We start from the raw sequence: 25,492 nt of genomic DNA on the forward strand, positions 1-25,492 counted from the left end.
TTAGCCTGGATCATGCCTCCTCTTATTATTAAAATAGTTAATTGTTTAAATTTGAATCATATCTATTTCTTTTCAGATTTCTATATGCTCTTCTTCAAAGATACAGTGTGACGCCTAAATCTTAGGACGGGCAGCTGGCTCTGGTTTTGTCTGTTTATTAGGATCACTCCATTTTATTTATTTTAGCTTACTGCAACTTTTTTCCATTTTTTTAAAACTTTTTGTGTATTTATTTTTGTATACCACTTTGAATGATTTCTTGAGTCAGGAAAGTGGCTTACAAATCTTACAAAAAATACAATACTTACGTCTTTAAATCAAACTCAACATTCTGTTTGGCCTGTGACCAAATTTGCTGATGTGAAAAAAAAATTGCTCCAGAAAAAGAACCACAAAACAAAGCCACAGCAACAAAACTAGAAGTGTAAGAAAAACAGCCACGAAAAAACAACCAGGGTTTGACCAGCCAAATTAAGTGCCCCGTTTACTAAGTCGCGTAGTAGGTGCACAAACGTTTTAAAGCAAACTAAAAATTAATGTATGATAATGCTAGAGACACTCACAGGAATATAATAGGTGTCTCTATCGTTAGCGCCCACTAAAAAGTTTGAGCACCTACAGTGCAGTTTAGTAAGAAGGGCCCAAAGTTTTATTAAAAACAACCTTTAATAAAAAGAGGTAAAATTGTGCCACCTTATTACAGTATATCACTTTTTATGTGCATGTGTCCATTCATTTGATATTTTATGATCTCAAAATTTGATTGTTAGTTATATATACATTTATATGATTTTAATGTAAGTGTTTCTCATGTTTTCTTTATATGTATGTGTTTTAATTGTTTTTATGGGTTCTAGGTGTGTCATATGTCCTTTTGCTAAAGATCTAATGCACCCCTGATGCAGGCAATTACTTGTGAAAAACATGATGGGCTTTTAATAACACCTGACAGGACTGCACAAGCACATTTTTCTTTTATTCAAGGCTGCTTCATTTGGCTGGTCGACCCCTAGATGGTTCTTTTCTTTCAGCGCTAAATAAATAAATAAAGATCCCTCCAAATCAAGCTAACCTTACTTAAACAGCACTACCAAGTTCTTGACACTGCTTAGTGGCTCTGTTTCGTTCCCTGTATCAGCGACCAACAGATCTGGGTTTCGGCATACCCAGAAGATACCTTAACCCACTCAAAGACGATATACATGCAAATGCCTTATTAATACTGATTGAGGAATCTTGAAAAATTAGGCCTGTTGGAGGAAAGGACCACAATTTTACACCAGGATCCTATACTTTCCAGAATCATCAATTGCTTTCAGCTAAAAGTTATCTTTCTGGCATTAAATCAACACCATCCAATATGTGGGCAGCTGGACACTAATGATCAAAAACAACAACAACAAAAACCCCTCCACAGGCTGCATATCCCAATCTCAAAACCACCACCCAATTGAACTGGACTGCAGGGAGAACATGTGATCCACTGGGCAGAGTACAGAGCTCCTAGAGTTAATATTCTAATTCAACAACTACCTTTCTCACCTCCTTAAATTTCTCGCACTGTTGTTACTGTGAAGAGGTTTATCAGAAATACCTTGTTACAAAGCAAATTGGTTTGCATCCAAGAATTATGGATTCTACATTTGTAATACAACCTTTTTTTTAAAAGAAAAATGTCAGACAAATAGATCTGTGTGCCAAATATTGCTAGGCACACTGAAATAGCTCTTTACTTACCTAATAGAAAAACATGTTGAATATAACCCAAACCAATCAATCAGGAACTTATCATTATGTATGAAGCATAAAAAGATAACGGGGTCGATTTTCAAAGCAATTTAACCAACCACAAACACCTCCTAGCCAGTTACATCGTTTGTTCAGGGTTGTCATGTTCAGCAGCACTTAACCGCTTAGTGCCACTGAAAACAACCTGTTACTGCCTACAGCAAAACCGATTATTTTGCGGACGTTCCCGTGGCAGAGCCAACACTGAGGGCCCTTTTACTAAGCTGTGCTAGAGGCACGCTAGTGTTTTTAGTACACGCTGTGTAGATTCCCATAATATTACTATGGGTATCTATACGGTTAGCAATTGCTAATTTTTAGCACGCGCTAAAAACGCTAGAGCACCTTAGTAAACAGGACCCTTAGTCAGTTAAGGGCCGATATTCAGCACTTATCCAGCCATGGTCATCGCATAAAAGCCAGTCCTATCTTTAAGCGGTGCCCCATAACTGGTTAAATGTTGAATATCGCACTTTAGGGCTCCTTTCACTATGATGTGCTAATGGATTTAGCTCATGCTAAATCCATTAGCACACCTAGGTAAAAGGCTATGGTGTAGCTGACTCTGAAAGCCAGAAATTCAATGCTGGAGCCCAGATATGGTCTGGCATTGAATTTCCAGGCATAACACAGGTAGCATTCAGCAAAACGTTGAGCACCGCCAGCTGAATATCAACCCCCTCCCCCCACCACATATTTATAAGTACATAAGTATTGCCATACTGGGAAAGACCAAAAGTCCATCAAGCCCAGCATCCTGTTTCCAACAGTGGCCAATCCAGGTCACAAATACCTGGCAAGATCCCAAAAAAGTACAAAACATTTTATACTGCTTATCCCAGAAATAGTGGATTTTCCCCAAGTCCATTTAATAATGGTCTATGGACTTTTCCTTTAGGAAGCCATCCAAACCTTTTTTAAACTCTGCCAAGCTAACCGCCTTTACCACATTCTCTGGCAACGAATTCCAGAGTTTAATTACACGTTGAATGAAGAAAAACTTTCTCTGATTCGTTTTAAATTTACTACATTATAGCTTCATCGCATGCCCCCTAGTCACATCTACCTGTTCCACTCCACTCATTATTTTATAGACCTCTACCAACCATATCTCCCCTCAGCCGCCTTTTTTCCAAGCTGAAGAGCCCTAGCCACTTTAGCCTTTCCTCATAGGGAAGTCGTCCCATCCCCTTTATCATTTTTGTCGCCCTTCTCTGCACCTTTTCTAATTCCACTATATCTTTTTTGAGATGCGGCGACCAGAATTGAACACAATATTCGAGTTTTATTTGGAAAGGTAAAGGGAGTGAGAAGGTTAACTTAGGGACTGTAGGTTGTGGGAATATCTGAAGCATGATTCTTACCACACAATGAAGGTAATTTTATAAAAGCTTTTCACATGTATATGTAAGTATACGCCATAAAATGCCTCCTATAAAACTATCCCTTCTTTTTGAAATTTCCTTGAAAATATATAATTAGATTTAAAAGTGTATAATTGTCTTCTGCGAACATGTACATCTATGTAAATTTTTGGAATGTACACAGAGCTAGAACTGAGTAGGGATTATATGAATTGCTTTGGTGTGGGTCATCGATCCTGATCAAGCTATAAGAGGTTCTATACCTCTATGGTACATTTCCTTAATTTTTATTTTATTTCCTTTATGAAATGACTGTCCTCCAGAATTTCTTTTTACTTCCTTGGTTCCATCCCTCTTTCTTAATTTGGGATTTATTTTTTTTAATTTGTGTTCTACTAGAGTGAGATTATTGTTCAACTTTTCTTTTGTGCGTATTACTAGGTTTCCTTTCAAGGTGTTGTACTTATTCTTAGGTAAAACTGGAGTTAAAGAATAAATGTTAAAAAATTAACCTCCAAGAGGGGGTTCAAAAGTACACAAATCAAGACAATAAAAAAGGGCACAAAGCAGCCGTCAAAATTGGAACAATGTAGAGATCTTTAATGCCATAGACCCGATATGGGCAGTGTTTCGGCAAACAAAAGCACCTGCCTCAGGGGTCAAAATGTTATACTCTGCGATAAAGAAAAGTCCAAAGCAATTCTCCTAAAAAGACATCAAATTAGGCAGCAAGTTATACCGAAGGTATCCAAGCACAATTATGGCTTTCTGTGGATCTATTTTGACCCCTGAGGCAGGCACTTTTCTGCGCTGAAACACTGCCTGTGTCGGGTCTTTGGCATTAACGATCTCTACATTGTTCCAGTCTTGAGGGCTCCTTTGTGCTTTTGTTGTTGTTTTGTAAAAAATTACCCCCTACATAAAATTCCACATGGTGATTTGAATGTACATATTTTCATGCATCTGGTACAGGAGTGCTAAGGGTGCCTTGGGTGGAGTCGTGATATATACGTATTCATTACATGCAAACAATTACAACAGCTTCCAAACAGGAATACATATTTGCAGTTTAATTTTAGTTGTGATTTCGGTTGCATTTGTGGGGCAATTTTATAAAAAGACATAGGGGTCTACAAGTCTTTATGAAACAGGCTTAAAATAAGTGCCTACTTGGCCTCCCAGCCTTGGCAACCTGTTGTAAAATTATTCTGATCTAATGAATAGTTTTGTTTTCTTCCATCACCTCAAACCCTAATCCTTCTTCGAGTCTAGTATTTTAACACTGTTTGTAACCCAAATATAAATTGGGTTTTGATAGAATATAGATGTGTACTGGCATTTTGATCTGTGTGATTTTTCTGTCAGTTCTTGATGATGTCATGTTTGTGAGACCAGAGCAGGCTGCCAGTAAACATACCGATTTATCTTCTGCATGGCAACTGAAGCTGTGAAGAAGGGGGAGGCATTTTCTGAGGAGGGAAATATCAGTAGATGTTTCCTTTGTTCTAGGAGGTACTTATGGAAGGCTGTCAAAGGGGACAGAGCTTAATGATGAGGGAAAGTAGTGAGAGATTTAAGAAATGAATTCAATGAGCTTTTGTAGTAGTACTTGAGAGAAAGGGAAGGGAACACGCCCTCTAATACAAATTTTGAATGGGTGGAGGCACAAAGGCAGCAGAATATAAAGGACAGAAATGACACAGTTGGCCGTGGGGGCATCTATAAAGCGAGCCCCCTTGCCCAAATCCAGGGAACACTCTGGAGGAAATGTTACATATTGAGATGAAATGGGTAACGACTAATGGGTTATATTCATTAGCGTGACTTAAAATTTAAAAGGCAGTTCTATAAGTTAGCACCTATGGTTAGGCACAAAATAACTGCATATATCATATACAGGCATTTCATTAACCATAAATGTTCAAGGCGGGGGGGGGGGGGGAGGTGCATAGGTGGACAATGGGCAGGTCTACCAGATACCCACATAACTTATAGAATACTGTAAGATTCAAGCTAACGTGATGCCACATAGCTATGAACACGTACACCAGCCACTTACATGGTGTAAGTGTCTGTGGCTACATATTAGCATTGTAAGTGGTGCCTTAGTCTCATCTTCAGTAGTGGCACACATTGGAGCCGACTCTGTGGGTGCTGTGGGTGCTTGAGCACCCCCAAGATTGAGAAAATTCCTTGTATGTGTCCAGGGAGGGGTTATTTTCATTGGGCTTAGCACCCCCAATAATTCTGAAAAGCTGGCACCTATGGTGGCACATACCTATGAATGGGCCCTTATAGAATACTGCTTGGTGCCATTATTTCCAGCATACATTTTGTGGCGCCTCATTACGCACCCTTTACAGAATTGCCTCCTTAGTGCAATGTAAACTACTACTACTACTACTTAACATTTCTAGAGCGCTACAAGGGTTACGCAGTGCTGTACAAATTAACGAATAAGGACGGTCCCTGCTCAGAAGAGCTTACATTCTAAAAGACGAAATGTCAAGTTGGGGTAGATGAGATTTCCTGAGAAGAGATGAAGTGATTAGGTGCCGAAGGCGACATTGAAGAGGTGGGCTTTGAGCAATGATTTGAAGATGGGTAGGGAAATTAATGTGCATTTAAAGGGAGAATTTTTTTTAAATGCCTTTCCGAGTAAATGTATGTAAAAGATCTCTTACAAAATTGCCCTAAATGTACAAGTAACTGCTATGACAATCACAAGTAGGACATTATGAGGAAAGGCTAAAGTGGCTAGGGCTCTTCAGCTTGGAGAAAAGACGGCTGAGGGAAGATATGATAGAGGACTATAAAATAATGAGTGGAGCAGAATGGGTAGACGTGAATTGCTTGTTTACTCTTTCCAAATATACTAGGACTAGGGGGCATGCAATGAAGGTACATAGTAGTAAATTTAAAATAAATCGGAGAAAATATTGCTTCACTGAACATGTAATTAAACTCTGGAATTTGTTGACTTTACCAGGGTTTAAAAAAGGTTTGGATAACTTCCTAAAAGAAAAGTCTATAACCCATTATTAATATGGACGTGGGGAAAATCCACTGCTTATTTCTAGGATAAACAGCATAAAATGTATTGTACTGTTTTGGGATCTTGCCAGGTACTTGTAACCTGGATTGGCCACTGCTGGAAACAGGATGCTGGGCTTGATGGGCCTTCGGTCTGTCCCAATTTGGAAACACTTATGTTCTTATGGCAACTGGTATGTGATCCTGGTAGGTGTGTTCTGGGGAGGTATTTGGACAGCGCACTGGCAGAGTCATTAAGGGGTCCTTTCACAAAGGCACGCTGAAAAATAGCTTGCGGTAGTGTAGGCATGGGTTTTGGGTGTGCGCCGATCCATTTTTAGTGCGGTTGTAAAAATGCATTTTTTAAAATTTTTGGTGAAAATGGAAATGTGGCAAAATGAAAATTGCCGCGCGTCCATTTTGGGTCTGAGACCTTACCGTCAGCCATTGACCTAGCAGTAAAGCCTCATTCAGTAACCGGGTGGTAATGACCTGTGACACCAAATGCCACTTGGCACACATCTGTTACGCAAATCCAAAAATAAAAAATATTTTTCAGTCGCGCCTATTGGACGCATGCCAAAAATGAAATTACCGCAAGAGCCACGCGGTACTCATGGGTTAACTCCATTCTGGTGCACGCTGGGCGCACGTAGACGCTTACGCGACTTAGTAAAAAGACCCCTCAGTATGCTCATACATTTACACCTGCTCCTCAGCTAAAATAAATGTAGATGGCTGCACTATAGCCAGACATTTTCAGCAAATTTTGTGCTGGTATTTTATGGGCACCTATGTCCCTTTATTAAAAGCCTCAAAATAGGTGCTTACCTAACATGCCCACCTAGGCAAGCTTTTATAAAATTCTCTGACATGTAATGATTATTAAAAACAAACTGAAAAATATCTAAAAAAAAATTGTACTTGATTTGCTGACATACATATTCTTCATTTTCTACCCTTAGAGCAAGTTAAACTAAAAAAAAGCTGCACTTTTAAACTATCTTATAAGGCTGCGAAAACGTGGACCACCTTGCCTGTTTCTCTCAGAACAGAGACAAACTACCTAAAATTTGGGCATCAACGGAAAGCCTTTTTATTTTCTAAATGTTATTGAATTGCTTTTAACTAAAGATTAGTATTCATTTTTTGTAATTATTTTTCTAGTGTTGACTTGCTTCTTTTACCGTAAACCACACTAAACCAGATTATTGGGAGGCAGCAGAATATAAGACTTTTACTGCATTGTATTTTATTGAAAAATCAGAGGGTCTGAAAAATGACCAGAAATGAAACTTAACATTTTTTCCCCATGTACATCCCTATTATACAATTATAGAAGGTGAGGTAGGAGAATAGAATCAAATATCCAACTTTTACCAGTACCTGTATGAGTCCTCTGGTGGGCCTTTAAGTGGGAGCTCTTTGTATAAACCTTCCGGCAGCCATTAAACTGGCAGCGATGAATTCGCTTCTTGTTTTCGGGGGATGACTCCATCGCAGTCCCTACTTGCTCACTGTTGTTCTGTCCACATTTAGTAGGGCTATCTGCTGTTGCTACCGTTGCTTCAACTGTTTTCAGAGGGCTGAGGGAAGCTTTCTTGGTCACCAGTTTCAACGTCACCGTGCCATCTAATGCAGAAAGAGTCTGTGAAGTTTTTACCAGATGGCGACCAAGTTCAGGAGAGGAAGGTGGTGTTAGTGAGGTCACGGCATTAAGCTGGGCCTGGTTTACTGTCGTGTAGCTCTCATTAGTAGAGCCTGCAGGCTTTAGACTAAGACATGTCTCTGACAACAATTTGTCCTGTGAAAGGAGAATGTCTGCGCTGGGACGTTTTTCGCAAGTACTAATGTCCAAAGGTATTAGAATGGGATCCAGGCGTCGAAGGCTACCATCCATTCCTTGGGCAAGAGAGGCGTTAAGAAAACAGTCCAATTCTTCTCCAAATGTCTCTGAGATCTTCTTCGGCTCGGTCTGCAAATAACGTTCCAGCTCGAGACATGTCTACACAGGAAAGAAAACAGCTATCAGAAACTCAGCTTCCAAAGGCACAACAAGAGAAAGAACCACTAAAAGCACCAAGAACCTTTTTAATTGCATTTAGTAGCAACAGATATATATAATTAATCCCATTAATTAAAATCCACATAAACACAGACCAAGAAACCAGTTATGGCCACACCTTTCAACATATGAATGTTTGGTCTAATGTCTCATTTACCATCCCATTCTGACTGTAAACAATTCAGGAAAGAAGCACTCTCTCACTTAATGCAATTATGACTTTCCCATGCCATTTGTCATAAAATGACTCTGTGGTATCCCCTCATTGAAAGAATTTAAAAACTGCTCTAAAAAAATGTGGCTTTTTGGGCAGGTATTTGGCATTGACCAGGGAGACAGGTGAGGGCTTTCTCTTTGGGAAACAGTTTTCCTGTGATATTAGTTATCCATTGATGTAATTTTTTGCTCTTTTTCCTTTTCTATAAATATGGTTTGAATATTTTCTATTTCTTAGTGCGAATGTTTTCTGTACTATCACATATTGCAGTTCTTTTTCTTCCTTTCGAATGTTCAATTTTTGAATGTACACCGCTCAGTTCTACCAGTTAGCTTGAGCGGTATAGAAAATTTTAACAAACAATAACCATAAACCATATTCTCTTACTTCTGACATTTATATTCTTGACCTGTCGTGACATTGCTTGCTTGGTGACGAGCTTGGAGGTCAGTGACCTGGGTCTCCCTGCTCTGCCCTTTCCTCTCAACTAACCTATTTCCACTTTTCTTGCTAGTAGCATACTATTGACTTATTGTGAACCACTCTGAAAGCTGTCTCAATGGGTGGTATATCAAGCTATATTAAACTTGAAACTTGATATGACCCGTACTTAGAAGCCCTTGAGAAATACAGTTTCCATGTTGTGAAGCTGATAAAGAGTATGCTTTGAAGACAACTTTCAATGTCATGTCCTAATTGTCAGAAGCAATTATTGTTTCCCCAGCTGGAAGACTACATGCACACAACCAATATTTTTTTGTTAGTTGCATTTTTATTCGTAGCAGGAAGAAGTAAAGAGTACAAAACCAATAAATGATGCTTATACATCTCGTATAAATCTATACCATGACCTACACCAACAGGATCATTTGGATTGTAAACCATGCTTTTATAACTTGCTCTAACTCATTCTATCAAACGTTGTCCTCCATTTTCTAGGGTTTGAGATAAATACAATTCAGTCCTATATCTCCTGCAGCTTTTTATTTTATGTAACTTTATTCAAGCACTCATACAGCCGTTCCACTCCTTAAACTCAGTGTCCATCTTACATACCCACTCATACTCATTCACACATTTTCATTATTATCAGAAGAATGTAATCTTTCTACCATCTCTCAGTTGAGTTTGTATAGCATATAATGTAATTGATGCCCAAATTACTTATATGGAATGTAAATACTTTATGATAAAGACTAAGGGGTCCTTTTAGAAAGCTGTGGTAAAAATCGGCCTTTGAGTTCCATTAAGCGGGTCATTCCCATGCACTAAGGCCAATTTTTACTGCAGCCATAAAAACTCCGATTTTCTTTTCATTAATGGCCATGCGCTAATGTTACCTTCGAGAATCATGACTTTGTTATAGCTTCTAATATCAGACTACATACATCAAGCTCTTGTCTAGCTTAAAGTAAAAATGGAGAACGTGGAGGAAAAAGCCTCAAAAAAGAACCTCCTATTTGATGTGGCAATAAGCCTTATATATCTCAAGGAGCTTACAATCTCATCACAGGCAAAAAAAAAAAAAAAAACTCCTTCCACCTTAATTCTTTCGATTTAACTCTATTTTTTCAAGTTTTTCACATTTTATTAGTGTATAGCTTTTAATAGCTAAACTTATCTGTACTCGTTGCTCAGCTACTCAGCATAGTGTATAGCTATTAAAAGCTATACACTAATAAAATGTGAAAAACTTGAAAAAATAGAGTTAAAACGAATGAATTAAGGTGGAAAGAGGTTTTTTTTGCCTGTGATGAGATTGTAAGCTCCTTGATATATAAGGCTTATTGCCACATCAAGTAGGAGCTTCTTTTTTGAGGCTTTTTCCTCCACGTTCTCCATTTTTACTTTAATAAAGCTAGACAAGAGCTTGATGTATGCAGTCTGATATTAGAAGCTATAACAAAGTTGTGATCCTCTGAAGGGGATTATATAGTTGTATGTGGCAAAAAGTATCTTCTCTAGCTCAGATTATACGTGCGCTAATGTTGCCATTAGTGTGCAGCCATATTTAAAAATTATCACAGGAGCACTTTCTTCTACCTATTTTGTAGGCAGTAAGGCTCCCGCATTATCTGTGTGCTAATCAGTTTGCATGCAGTAATATAGATGCACAGGAACCCTCACTCTTCACCCCTGACATGCCCACCCCCCAAAAAACGTTTACCCCAGTTAGTGCATGGTAATGCAAAAACAAATACGTGACGCTTTAGCACATCCCACGCAGGCCATTTTTTCTGCATTAGGGGCGTGTTAGTGCCTAACGAAGCTTAGTAAGGGAACCCCTAAATTAGACATCACTACCAATCATCTGCACTAAATATTAATACATCAACATAAAAGAACCAGTGGCATAGGGAGTGATTTTTTGAGGTGAGAACAGAGATTTGAATGGGTGGACACTAGGCAGTATGAATGCTGACACTGCCTCCAGTTCTCCTCCCACTGGCATATGCCACTGCCACTGACTGGGTGGCCATGACTCCAAAAAAGGAAGTACCCCTTTGCCAGTCAGGTTCTCAGGATATCCATTTTGAATATGCATGAGATTGATCTACGTGCACTGCCTCCACTGTATGCAAATCTCTTTCGTGCATATTCATTGTTGATATCTCGAAAACCTGACTGGCAAGGGGGTACTCCAGGACCTACTTGGATATCCAGGCCAACTCCTGGTTATAGCCCTGAAATAAGTGATCTACAGGTTTCTAGTATAGCCCCATAAACTCTGCAGAGCAAAGCATTTCTGAGATTTACCTGGCCACAGTCATTAAAAGGGTATACCTCTCTTAGGTTTGTTTATAAAGGCAATACACGTTTGTAAGTCCCTTTATAAACTAGGCTCCTACAATATTCCCCATAGTGCACACGTGTTCTTGAACAAAGTTACACTTGCTCCAAGGCAGCTGCAACGTTCTATACATATGCCATGCGGGCACATTACCTTACAACTCAACCAAACCGCTGCCCCGGGACACCTGGTCCATAAAAAGATATACATGTTTTGTTGGCACATGTTCATGTACATAGAACAGACCTTGTAGGTGGAAACTACTTCATAAAATTATCCCTAAAGATGTTATACATTCTACAGCTTGTAATACTATCAAGAGCCTACTTAAGATAACGAAAACTAGTTTCCATCGTAATAAGAAAAAGCACAATCCTTTCAGAGAACGTCTCACGTTCTGTATGTATTGGCTCAAACAGTGAAACCTGAACAACAATAAATTTTCTCCATTGTTGTGAACATGGAGTCAGTTCACAGGCCAATATGGGAGGGGAAAGGGATGGAATTTGTTTTGCCTCTTTAGTTGCTTTTGGAGGGGATCCAATTTCCTCATACACAATGCAGTTCTGACATTAAACATCCACCCCTTCTAACATCTCTCACATTGTCTGTTGCAACAACCTGAAAGCTGAGGGGATTACATTATGTTAGAATGAGGTTATACAAAAGGACCCTGATCTCCTGTGGCAACTCCTGGATTTTTGCTACAGCCAAGATTAGATAAAATAATGCAGTACGATTTTTTTTTGTGGTTCATTACTTTTTTATTATTTTTCTAACAACAAAAACAAATATATCAATACTCAAAAAACTTCAAAGGCAAATGATCACCCCCTCTCTAAGCAGCAATAAACTCCCACTCCAACCATTCCCACTCCAAAATGAGCAGATCCAAGATCTACCCCTAAGAATCTACATCCCCTTCCCCTTCCCTGCTAAGGTCTACAATACATGCAGAATGCACAGTGGTTCCTTCAGGACACTCCAATCCAACCATATTCCCAATCCCCCCTTTCCCAGCCCTTCATACTACCCTCCACTAGTACAATTAACCCGCTAGCCAAGCTTTAACCCAGTCCATTCAATGCCATTCATAACACCCCTTTCTCTTATCTGAGACACTCCATCTCACTGGCAGATGCAAACACATTACTGGGCCAGCACCGTGTGTTTTTGACCGGCTCCAGCTGGTTTACCGACCATGGTATTCAGCAGGCAATGCCTAAAGGGGTTCTCTGGCCTGTTTTCCATCTGTGGTGGAAGCCAACGGGAATCACATGCTGATTAGTATTTAGATGTGTATTCCGTAGGAGGAACAGCGTTTACGAGCGATGAACAGCAAGCTTTGCCTACCTTTACCGGGATGTCTGGAGCAGCCATAAGCAGTGTTCTTTATATTTGTACTGTTGGGCTCTATCTTGCAGCTCCACACAGCACAGCCAACTGTCATGTTAATATGTCCGGATCAACTGCAGCCTTTGCTGAAGTCTGTCAGCACCTCCCCAAGTGCCCTTTCTAAAGTCTGTTAGCTCCCCATAGAAAATCAGTATTTTCAAAAAACTAAGCCATTGGTTGCCCTTCTCCCTATTTCTCCTGCGGGCTCCTGTGACATCCTGCCCAGAAGGACCGCTGCTGTGCCTCAAGTTTGCAAAAAAAAAAAAAAAGCTACACATGGCTTTCATACACACAGCCTGTATGCGTGTATGAAAGCCATAGCAAGTGGTGCTCTGAGCATGCGCAGAGCAGCCACGCTTACAATTGGCTGTTCTGCTTGTGCTCAGCTGACCACAATCAGCTTCCCTCCTACCGAGCTGCTCCCTGTTTTTGCGAGCAGCTCATCTGCATGCGATTTGCTTTGGAAATTGCTTGGTATTTTTAACTCGGTAATTTTTACCGAGATGGAAATACCAGGCAGTTCTTTCCGGGGACCTTTGTGCATCTCTCCCTCAGTCAGAGATTGAAGTTGATGTTTCCAGTCGCTCAAAGTTGGCACTGTGGTACTCTTCCAATCTTAAGCAATAAGACATTTAGCTGCTGCAAATCCCAGATGTAAAAGTCTGTTTTCCCATCGGTTGCCCCTAGCATAATTCAGTTCCAACAATGTTGGGGTGTAACACACATGTCCTCCCGAAATGTCTCTGGAAAAGTATGCATAACTTCTTCCCAAGAATGATGAAGCCACTGAGGGAACACAATTCCACCATATGTGTAGGAAGGACCCCGCCATAAGTCCATACCTCCAGCATTTATCAGAAATGTTGGAAACATTGCCCAAGTTCTCCAGCATATAATACCACAAGATAAGGACTTTATAAGCATTTTCTTGCACTAAGACACAAGAAGATGCATATTTAACCTCTAAACATACAGTTTTCCATTCTATCTTAGTAAATTAACAACCCAGATTGTCCTCCCAATGTGACATAAACTTATGTCTAACCAATTCAAAGTGCCTCAAATATCTGTACAGCACAATATGAGCCATTAAGAACATAAGCGTAGCCATACTGGGACAGGCTGAAGGTTCATCAAGCCCAGTATCTTGTTTCCAACAGTGACCAAATCAGGTCACAGGTACCTGGCAAGATCCCAGAACAGTAAAAACATAGGTTCTCCAAATATTCCTTCTTCTCCAGGTCTTCCCTAAACCATCCCTAAGAGGCCATAAAATGCTGCACTGGCATATGAGGCAGGAAATCTCCAGAGGGTAAATCATAGCAAACTTGTGAAACAGCAAAGGGTAACCCTGCCTCCCTCTCCCCCCATTGCAACTCATATCTAAAAGTCATTAATCCTGCCCTCTTACACCGAACAAACACACCTCTGGTTCTACCTACTCATATTGTATACATGCCTATGTGGATCATCTCTATATCCCTCTCCATATTCTCTGGGCTTCCCCCCAAATCTTCAATAAGTGCCTCAGAAAAGGATTATGCGTAGATTTAGACTTAACTTTAGGAGTTAAGAAGCCAATAGCAAAAAGGTCCAGAGTGAAACTGCTCCAATTGAACCTCTGGCTTGGTCACCCCTGTAGTCCAATCCAAAACAACACGTAGTTTGTGCATCTGAATATTTATCAATTCAAGGTTTTATTAACATGCTAGAACTTGCACAAATCTCATGATTTCTTTTACAATTAATATATTCATGCTACTTCATCCATCCCCTCATTTTTACCACTATTCACTTATGCTATCCTTCCCCATTCTTCCACTCCACTGTTCCATCCTTGCCCTAGCTTACCCTTCTTCTCCTTCATCCTCCTCATCCTCCTCCTAACCTCTTCCCAGTTCTTTACCTTACTATTCCACATTCTCTTCTTTCCATCTTCCCCCACCACCCAGCAATGGGGAAGCAGCCAACTGCGAATGTAATAAAGTCTAGGCCAGAAGCAGACAGGAAGAGGAAGTCTGTGCAGTGGCAGCCCAGCATGTGACTAGCAGCAGTGGCCCAGAAAAGAGCAGTTAAGGAGTGGGAGCTTGGGCCAAGGCAGTCGCAGAGAAAAGGAAGTCTGGCTGAGGGGGACCCAAGAGTGGGAGTCTGTGGGCTTAGGAAATCAGGCCCATGTGCAGTGGATTTGGCGGGTTGTTGCGGAAAAAGAGAGATGGTCTGGCATGGTGGGGATGGGAAGAAAGAATGTACAATGACCCAGGGAGAACAGAAAGGAAAACACGACTGTACAGGATATGATGTAGAATCTGGATGACATACACCAACAGAGCTTCTTGGTTTTTGACAATCCCACAGACAGTGACAAATTGTGTGGTAGTCATGGAATTGTGGGAAGCTGGGAAGCCCTGGTCATATTCATCATATAGCACATTGGGAAAGTTGCAAGTAAAATAGAAGATGTTTGAGGCTAGACTTTAAATAAGAAAACATAGCATAAGGGAATAACTTAAAAATACACCAGATATTATTATATTCCAATAAAAATATTACTAAATCTGAGCCAGTCTGATGGATCAATGGCAGTGTTATACTGGGTTCAGTTTAAAAGGCCAGGGCTCTGCTCCCTGGGTGGTCAGGGATGAGATGTTCCAGAGGCAACATTCCCAGCCACTGAGGGAAGAGTGTCATTGGGCATCAGCAATATCTAACTGCCAGTCTTAGGTCCATGAGTGCAAGGTTTGGTAGGGAGTCTTGATGTGTACACTCGATTGACTGCTACCACAATGAAAAGCAAAGAGAACAAGAAGAAATTGCTGAGCCAAAGAAAGATTACAGGTCAATATTCAAAGTGATTTAACCAGAAGGAAAGACTACCACTAGGGGTCAGTGTTGCCATTTTGAACCTTAAGCCAGATGAGGTATCCCCTAGACTACCAGGGATCACCTCTAGGTAAGACCCAAGGGTGCCTAGGAGTAGAGAGGACAGAGATTGGACCATGGGGGAGAGGGGGTATGAGAAAGGATAGCAAGGAGAGGGGGGAGGAGAATGACCTCACAAGTCCCTTTATGCAGGTGCCAACTAATATCAGTTGGGACCTGCACAAATGTCGGCGTCTAGCACGTCTGATCATGACTGGCTATTCAATATTAGTGCCTGGACATGGCCCAGCACTGAATATCTGGGCCTAATTTCAAAAATGCTGACTGCTACTCACTGAATGTTGACTGTTACATTTATTCCTTTTGTTTAGAGTTTTGTTTCATGACAAAATCCTTCAGGGTGAAAAATAATCAAAAATTATAATGCAGAAGTTTTCTCCAATACACTCTAATGAAAACTCTTGTTATGAATTGGAACACCACTCTAACAGATGAAATGGTATCTATTTTACAGGAAAAGTTTGACTACTCAACATATTCTGTTTTCATCAGGTAATGGGCTCCTTTCTGTGGTACAATGAAAGCGGTCTACATTTATTATATACGGGTACTTTCAAATGAGGTCTGTTCTGGGCATGGTGTGGGAGGGATCCAAAAAATACATGCGTATTTTCAGTTTTGCATGGGAATACAATTACATTTTTAAGAAACTTCCCTATTGGCAGCATTTGCACCTCCTCTGACTTGCATAGAAGTATCAAATAACTACTCATTTTAACCAGGGCTTTAGAAGAGTGGTTGAGAAGGCAAATTTTGCCTAACCTGGTCTTTTAAATCATCTTAAAACTTTAAAATTTGACTTTCAGAGCTTGGATTCTTAACTGTCTACTGCTATACATGCAATTTACTGAAATACGTTTATATATGTGAATGCCAGTACTTACATGTGCAGGAAGGATATACGTTATCTTGGGATCACACACACTGAGTTTACACCAGTAGTGTAGCTATAGGTGGGTCTGGATAGGCCTGTGGCAGTGACGCCTTATTCCCCTCTCTGAATCCCCCCATCCCCCCCCAGTGTACCTCAGAGGCGTCCCAGCGAACACAGCGATTCATCTTTGCTGCCTGCGCTAGCCCCCGCAGGCTTCCTTCTGCCCCATTCCAACCTCGCTGATGTCACTTCCTGTTTCTTCACTGGTGGGAAGCCTGCATGGCCCAGCGAAGGCAGCGATGATGAATCACTGCAGCTGCTGGGTTGCCTCTGAGGTACACCAGGGAGGATGGGGGGGATTCAGAGAGGGGAGTAAGGCGTCACCGCCACAGAAGGGAGTTTGGGAAGGACAGAAGTGCTGAGCTAGGAGGGAAGGAGAAGTTGGAAGGGCCAACCTAAGTTAACTGTGGGCTCAACCAAAATAATAGGTCTGGCTATGCCATTGTTTTACACTGAGAAAGTATATGCACTTTTGCATGTCAGGGACCCTACATGTTTAAAGGTATGCCTGAAGATTTGGGCATTTTCAACTTAAAACAGTAGGCAGTAAACTGAATTGGAAAATTCGACAGAGCTGTTTAGGAAAATGGGAGAAAGTACATACTTATCTTAAATTAAATTTCAGATTATAAGGAGCTCTAAAGAATAGGAGGAAAATCTTTTGTTTCCTTCTTGAACTTTCTAGAGGCTTATTTAAAAAAATGCTCCATAAACATACATTTGATTATTTGCCTCATTCCAGTACTTCAGGATTCACTCGATTCGGTTTTACTTGGCAGTGTTAACAGTGTCAACACATCCATGTTGGTGGACTTAGGTTTATGGCCCAAAGCATGCAATCAAAATGTAACCAGCGGCTACATGAGGACACGAGCAAGTGATTCAGTTGCTTTATTTAATAACTGTTAATTGGTCTTAATTGGATGGTGCAGAGTACAGATTAGCAGCCTGTGTGCATGAAATTGAAAGAAACAGATGGGAGATAGGAAGTAAAGCTGAGCTTTGGAAAATGTGCATGCATCCATGTTTCCTGTAGCTGACCTTCAAATGATCCCCCATCACTACTCCCTTACCCCACGCACCCCTACTTTGCCTTTTTGCATACCACTGGAATGCTTGACATGAATCCCTTACAATTTCTGGTTCTGCTGTCTTTTGTTCATTCTGTCTTGATCTTAGGAAAAGGGTTTTAGCTCACAAAAATTAGTCAAAAAACATACTACATTAGTCCAATGAAAAGATAACACCTTACAGTTTGTGTTTTTATTTGTTAATCTTTATTCCCTGAATGCAAGGAGTCAAACCAGGCATCTGTTGATCAAGAGTATGTGCTAGCTCAAGCACCCTGACAGTATGCTAAATCCACATGTATTAAGTCAAGAAGCAATTTCTTCTTCCTTGGGAACTGGTGGATCTTAAATATGCACAACACTGTCAGAACATTACTTTGTGTACAGTCCCCCTTAGCCTTATACAAGTGATACCCCACTGGAACTACTAAGCTCCTGATTATCAATTTTAATGAAAGTAGATGCAGTACTTCTAATGACAATGGCTACTGATTAAAAAAAAAAAGAACCACCCTATAGTTGTGGTTTCTGAGGAGCTCATGGGAGGCTTCCCTATGGCGTATGTTTACCTATTCAAGTACATCATCATCGGGGATATAAAGTTTTATATGGTGGAAAAATAGCAAATAGAACACCCAGTTTTTTAGCGGTGAAGATCATAATATTGCCCCTGACGCAACATGGCCTGTGTCAAGCATTTCACTACGTTGAAATTCTACACTAAAGATTTGCTTGTATTTATCTCTGATCTGCTCTGGTTTTTTTTTTGTTACATTTGTACCCCACGCTTTCCCACTCATGGCAGGCTCAATGCGGCTTACATATTTTATACAGGTACTTATTTGTACCTGGGGCAATGGAGGGTTAAGTGACTTGCCCAGAGTCACAAGGAGCTGCCTGTGCCTGAAGTCGGAATCAAACTCAGTTCCTCAGATCCCCAGGACCAAAGTCCACCACCCTAACCACTAGGCCAAATTTGTGGATCGTTTGCCTTGTAGTTTCTTGGGACTAAGATTCTAAGCTACTGAAAGCTTTGCAAACAACTGCAACATTTAGTTGCGGTCATTTACACCAGTCGTTGACACCAGCAATTGTCACAGCATAAGCGGCGCCACCTGAAATGTTGGTACATAAATGCCAACTTAAGGTAATATTGTATAATGGCAATGCATGTAAGGACTGATATTCAAAATGATTTAAACAGCCAGAAGATCCTCCTGGCCGTTTAACATAGTAACTGATGGCAGATAAAGACCTAAAAGGTCCATCCAGTCTGCCCAACTGTCATACTCGTTATCAATTCATGATTAAATCAACAATGAATGTGATGTAAAATATTCAATCTTGGTCATTCTTTGGTGTTTCTGGGACACAGACCACAGAAGTCCGCCTGGCCCTGTCCTTACTTTCCAACTACTGGAGTTGCTGTTGAAGCCCACTCCAGCCTGTTTTGTAATTTGTAGGACACAGCTCGTAAAAGTCTGCCCAGCACTGTAGTTGCTGTTGAAGACCTTTCTAGCCCATCCCAAATTGGATTGCCATATACAGGACACAGGCCGTACGAATCTGCCTGGCACCGGCCCTAGTTCATCACAGCTGGAGTCTCCATCTAAGGATCACTTGACACATCCACAACATGCAGCCATTTAAGTTTAAGGGTTTTTTTTTTATACCATCCATTTTCTATATTAGAGATACTCTCAGGTTTATTTTTGAAAGAGAAGGGCGCCCATCTTTTGACACAAATTGAGAGATGGGCATCCTTCTCCCAGGGTCGCCCAAATCAGCATAATCGAAAGCCGATTTTGGGCGTCCTCAACTGCTTTCCGTCGCGGGGACGACCAAAGTTCATGGGGGCGTGTCGGAAGCATAGCGAAGGCGGGACTGGGGCGTGCCTAACACATGGGCGTCCTCGACCCATAATGGAAAAAAGAAGGACGTCCCTGACGAGCATTTGGCCAACTTTACTTGGTCCAATTTTTTAAATGACCAAGCATCAAAAAGGTGCCCAAACTGACCAGATGACCACCAGAGGGAATCGGGGATGACCTCCCCTTACTCCCCCAGTGGTCACTAACCCCCTCTCACCCTAAAAAAAACTTTTTAAATATTTTTTGCCAGCCTCAAATGTCATACCCAGCTCCATGACAGCAGTATGCAGGTCCCTGGAGCAGTTTTAGTGGGTTCAGTACGGACCCAGGCCCATACCCCCCACCTGTTACACTTGTGGTGGTAAATGGGAGCCCTTCAAAACCCACCAGACACCCACTGTACCCACATCTAGGCACCCCCCTTCACTCCTTAGGGCTATGGTAGTGGTGTACAGTTGTGGGAAGTGGTTTTTTTTTTTGGGGGGGGGGGGGTTGGGGGGCTCAGCACACAAGGTAAGGAAGGTAAGGGAGCTATTCACCTGGGAGCAATTTGTGAAGTCCACTGAAGTACCCCCTAGGGTGCCCGGTTGGTATCCTGGCATGTCAGGGGGACCAGTGCACTACAAATGCTGGCTCCTCCCATGACCAAATGGATTGGATTTGGTCGTTTCTGAGATGGGCGTCCTCTGTTTCCATTATGGCTGAAAATCGGGGACGACCATCTCTAAGGACAACCATCTCTAAGGTCAACCTAAATGGTGAGATTTGGGCGTCCCCGACTGTATTATCGAAACAAAAGATGGACGCCCATCTTGTTTCGATAATATGGGTTTCCCCTCCCCTTCGCCGGGACATCCTGTGAGGACGTCCTCAGGAAAACTTGGGCCCCGTTACGATTATGCCCCTCTCTGTGTTCATCCCACACCATTTTCAATTCTGTCACCATTTTTGTCTCTACCAACTCCCTCTGTAAGAAAGAATTTCATGATATTACTTCTAAGTCTATCACCACGCAACCTTAATTCATGTCCTGTAGTTTTACCGTTTTCACTTCTTTGGAAAAAGTTTGTTTCTATATTAATACCTTTCAAGAATTTAAACATCTGTCTCATATCTTCCCTGTCCCTCCTTTCCTCTATGGTATACTCCTACTACTACTACTTATCATTTCTAAAGCGCTACTAGACATACGCAGCGCTGTTCACTTGAACATGAAGAGACAGTCCCTGCTTGACAGAGCTTACAATCTAATTAGGACAGACAAACAGGACAAACAAAAGATAAGGGAATATTAAAGTGAGGATAATAAAATAAGGGTTCTGAACAAGTGAATAAGGGTTAGGAGTTAAACGCAGCATCAAAAAGGTGGGCTTTTAGCTTTGATTTGAAGATGGCCAGAGATGGAGCTTGACGTACCGGCTCAGGAAGTCTATTCCAGGCATATGGTGCAGCAAGATAAAAGGAACAGAGTCTGGAGTTAGCAGTGGAGGAGAAGGGTGCCGATAAGAGAGATTTACCCAGTGAACGGAGTTCCCTGGAAGGAATTAAGCGAGAGATGAGAGTGGAGAGGTACTGAGGAGCTGCAGAGTGAATGCACTTATAGGTCAATAAGAGGAGTTTGAACTGTATGCAGAAACGGAACGGATACATATTCAGGTCTTCCAGTCTCTTCTCATACGTCTTTTGGCGCAAAACCTATACCATTTTTGTCACCTTCCTCTGGACCATTTCTAGTCTTTTTACATCCTTAGTAAGATACGACCTCCAAAACTGAACTTAATACTTGAGGTGAGGCTTCACCAACGACTTGTACAGGGGGGGCATCAACACCTCCTTTCTTATGCTGGTTATGCTTCTCTCAATGCAGCCTAGCATCTTTCTGTCTATGACTAGCACCTTGTAATACTGTTTTGTTACTTTAACATTCTTGGACCCCCCCCCCCCCCCCCCCCCCCCCCGAGGTCCCTCTCTCTGTCAGTGCATATCAGCCTCTCACCTCCTAGGACATAGGTCTCCATTGAATTTCTACTCCCCAAATGCATCACTCTGTGCTTTTTTGCATTAAATTTTAACTGCCAGATCTTTGACCATTCTTCTAATTTTTGCAAATCCTTTTTATGTTTTCCACTCCCTCCGGGGATGTCCACTCTGTTACAAATCTTGGTATCATCTGCAAACAGGCAAACCTCGTTCACAAATATATTGAACAGAATCGACCGTAGCACTGATCCTTGAGGCATTCCGCTACTCACCTTTCCTTCCTCCAAGTGAATTCCATTGACCACCACCCTCTGGCTTCTGACTGTCATCTAGTTTCTAATCCCCACCACTTTGAGTCCTAACTTCAGCCTGCCAAGTTTATTCAAGAGCCTCCTATGAGGAACTGTGTCAAAGACTTTGCTGAAATCCAAGTAGATTACATCTAGTGCACGTCCTCGATCCAATTCTCTGGTCATTCAGCTAAAGATATAAACTCAAATTAATTTGGAACAATTTACTTTTGGTAAAATGATGTTGCCTCTGATCTTGTAACTCATTTAATTCAAAGAAATTCACTCTTTCAGCAACACTTCCATGACTTTTCCAGTAACTGAAGTGAGGCTTACTGATATGTAGTTTCCCGCTTCTTCTCTGTCACCTCTTATGTGAAGAGGGACCACATCCGCTCTTCTCCAATCCTGTGAAACGTCTCCCATCTCCAAGGATTTATTAAACAAGTCTTTAAGAGGACCTGCCAGAGCCTCTCTGAGCTCCCTCAATATCCTGGGATGGATCCCGTCTGGTCCCAGGCTTTGTCCATGTTCAGTTTTTCTAGTTGTTCATAAACACTTTCTTCCTTGAAGAGTGCAACATCCACTCCATTACCTGTCCAGGTCTAACTGGGCATTTTCAGTGGAACGTAACCAGCTAGTGCTGCTGAAAATGCCTAATTAGCATCCAAGATGAAAGGGGTGATCTGGGGATGGAGCTGGCAATTAACTGGTAAAAGTTAACCACATAAATAGGACTGGATAAAAGGCAGTCCCACCTTTATAGCCGTAGCTTTAAGTTTTATATTTCTGTCTTCTGACTTTATAGTCCCTCCCTACCCACCCCTCTCCCACCCACCCCATGCTAACTTTCTATATATAGAAAACCAAGAGGAACTTATCTTCACTGAATTATCTTAACATAGTACACCTCACACTTGTTAAACATCAATATGTCTTTTCTTCAATGCAATATATGTGGTGCCTTAGTCCTAAGACAAACCATCTTGTACTTTAGAGCTTGCCCTGTCATATCAGTTATGAAAGATTAAATCAACAAACTCAAAAAGGAGTTGGATGCAATCAAGGAAGCATCCAGGACTACCCAATTCCCAGTCAATTTACTACCAGCACTGCCACAAGCAGAAAAGGAATAGATGGGTCACAGTAGTCTCAGGTAGCCAACGACCTGTGACACAAAGAGGCTTATTTTCAAAGCACTTAGCCTCCCAAAGTTCCATAGAAACCTATGGAACTTGGCCTCCCAAAGTGCTTTGAAAATATGCCTCATTGGCATTCACCTTCACAGCCTTTACCACTGTATAATTTCCTATGATGTACTGAAGCATTATGATGCTCAGAAAAGAAGTACTGAGGAGGAGCAAGAGGAAAGCAAGGTAACTCAATCTAAGAGATACCCCCAAAACAACGATGGATTGGCCCAAAGCAGAAAACTCCTACTGCTAGGAGACTCCATAATAAGAGGCATTAATTAAGGAACACAGCTCAAGGGTCGCAACCTAGTGAAATGCCTTCCAGCTACCAGAAGTACCAACCAAATACTGAGTGTGATCCGAAAAGAAAGTAAGGATTCTAATACAGATGTTGTAATACACCTGGGGACAAATGACCTGGCTAACAACAGCAAGTTTGGAGCACAGAGAGCGTTCAAGAAGCTTGAGGAAGTGCTCAAGCCTTTGGTTAGGACTGCAGCTTTTTCTGAAGTTATTCCTACTTGTGGGAGGGGAGAAGAAAGACTACGTAAAACAGAGGAGTTCAATAAATGGCTTGAAGATTGGTTTCATTTACATAGGAGAATGGGGCAATAAATGGCAAAATCACAGGCTGTACTGTAATGATGGGCTACATCTATCGGTGATGGGAAAAAGAATCCTTGGGGAGAAATTCAGACAGTATGTTTCTAGACATTTAAACTAGAGGATGGGAGTGACAATAGGAAGAAAGGGAATTCAGAGAGTCACCCCCAGCAAAAACATGACAGCAGTGGGGAAGGTAATGTTGATATAGAAAGCCATCTAAACTCACTTAGAACATGGAAAGCAATGAGCACAAATGCTCATAGCCTAAGTAAAAAGGTTCAAGATCTGCAAACCCTGATGTTTGAAGAAGACTTGGATATTGTTGCTATTACAGAGACATGATTCAATGACTCTCATGAATGGGATGCGACCATACGATGTTATAATCTTTTTAGGAAGGATAGGGAGGGCTGAAGAGGTAGAGGAGTGGCGCTGTATGTGAAAAATATCAGAGCGGCTGAAATGCAAGGGATTTGGGGAAAGAAAGAAGCTATATGGATCGCTATGGAAAAAGAAGATGGAACCTGTATCCACACAGGTGTTATCTACAGACCTCCAGTACAAGTGGAGAAGCTGCACATGGATGTGACAGATGATATGCATAAGCATGGTAGACAAGGGGATGCGCTGTTTGTTAGGAGATTTCAACTTGCCTGATATGGATTGGAACGTCCCGTCAGCAGAATCAGAAAGAAGTACGGAAATCGTGGATGCCTGTCAAAGTGTCTTGTTCAGACAAATGGTTACAGAACCTATGAGGGAAGGGTTGATGATGGATCTAGTGCTCACACATGGTGGCAGTGTTTGTAATGTCCGGGTGGGTGCCCACCTAGGAAATAGCGATCATCACACAATATGGTTTGATATAAGAGCAAAAGCTTAGTGCAGCCACACAAAACTCAAAGTACTGGATTTCAGACATGCTGATTTTGGTAAAATATAAATATATGTATAGTTTTATTGTGAAGATTTGCCAGTATCCACACAAGGAAAAGTATGCACGTAATCATTACATATGTGCTTGATTATAAAATAACATCCTTTGGGGTTCTTTAACAAAGCTGTGGTGGAACGTGGCTTAAGCACACCCTTACGCGGGCCTTTCCTGCGTACTAAGGTTATTTCTACTGCAGCAGGAAAATGGTCGATTTTCCATTTACTGAATTAACGGCCATGCACTGTTGTTGCCATTAGCACATGACCATTAACAAAAATTAGCGCACAATTCCTTACCACTATCTATTTTGTAGGCGGTAACGGCTCACGTGAGGCAGTGCCAACACGCTATCTGATTAGCGCAGAAACACCCACTCTCCACCTCCCCAGACATATCCCCTTGGCCACAAAATTTGTTTTAGTGTATGGGTAGCATGCATACATTTGAAATGTACCATGGGATGCCTCAGCACGTCCTGCGGTAAGCCCTTTTAAGCTGCAGTAAGCATGCGTTACTTCTTAACGCAGCTTAGTAAAAGGACCCCTTTATAATTTATTGAAATGCTTTGTATTATCGTTACTTGATGAGACCACTGGCATTATGAATGGCTCCATCTTCCCCTCCCCAAACAGAAGATGACTGTACCAAATACTCATTTTGATTGACACTGCTCCCATTCTATCTATTTTGATAAGGTCTTAAACAAATGCTCGATTCTGTTTTACATAGACTTCTTGCTCTGTCCCAACACATCTTTCAGAGCTGTATTTGTACAGTGCTGCGTAACCCTAGTAGCGCTCTAGAAATGTTAAATAGTAGTAGTAGTAGTAGTATTTCAAAAAAAGATACAGCGGAATTAGAAAAGGTTCAAAGAGTAACCAAATTGATAGAGAGGGATGGAACTGCTCCCATATGAGGAAAGGCTAAAAAGGTTAGGGCTCTTCAGCTTGGAAAAAAAGATGGCCGAGGGAGGGATATGATTGAGGTTTACAAAATCCTGTGTGGAGTGGGTGGAGGT

The 25,492-nt window shown here is 41.3% G+C and overlaps 1 protein-coding gene across 1 annotated transcript in view; it reads right to left on the bottom strand.

The window, feature by feature from the left end:
* Nucleotides 1–25,492, bottom strand: part of KLF7 (Kruppel like factor 7) — a 273,131-nt gene that overhangs the window by 122,997 nt on the left and 124,642 nt on the right. Inside the window, exon 2 of the mRNA XM_030210339.1 lies at nt 7,572–8,190. Within this exon, the coding sequence (XP_030066199.1) occupies nt 7,572–8,190 (619 nt within the window). The remainder of the gene's footprint in view (nt 1–7,571; nt 8,191–25,492) is intronic.

Source organism: Microcaecilia unicolor, chromosome 7 (genome assembly GCF_901765095.1).
Source record: "Microcaecilia unicolor chromosome 7, aMicUni1.1, whole genome shotgun sequence".
Taxonomy (NCBI): Eukaryota; Metazoa; Chordata; class Amphibia; order Gymnophiona; family Siphonopidae; genus Microcaecilia; species Microcaecilia unicolor.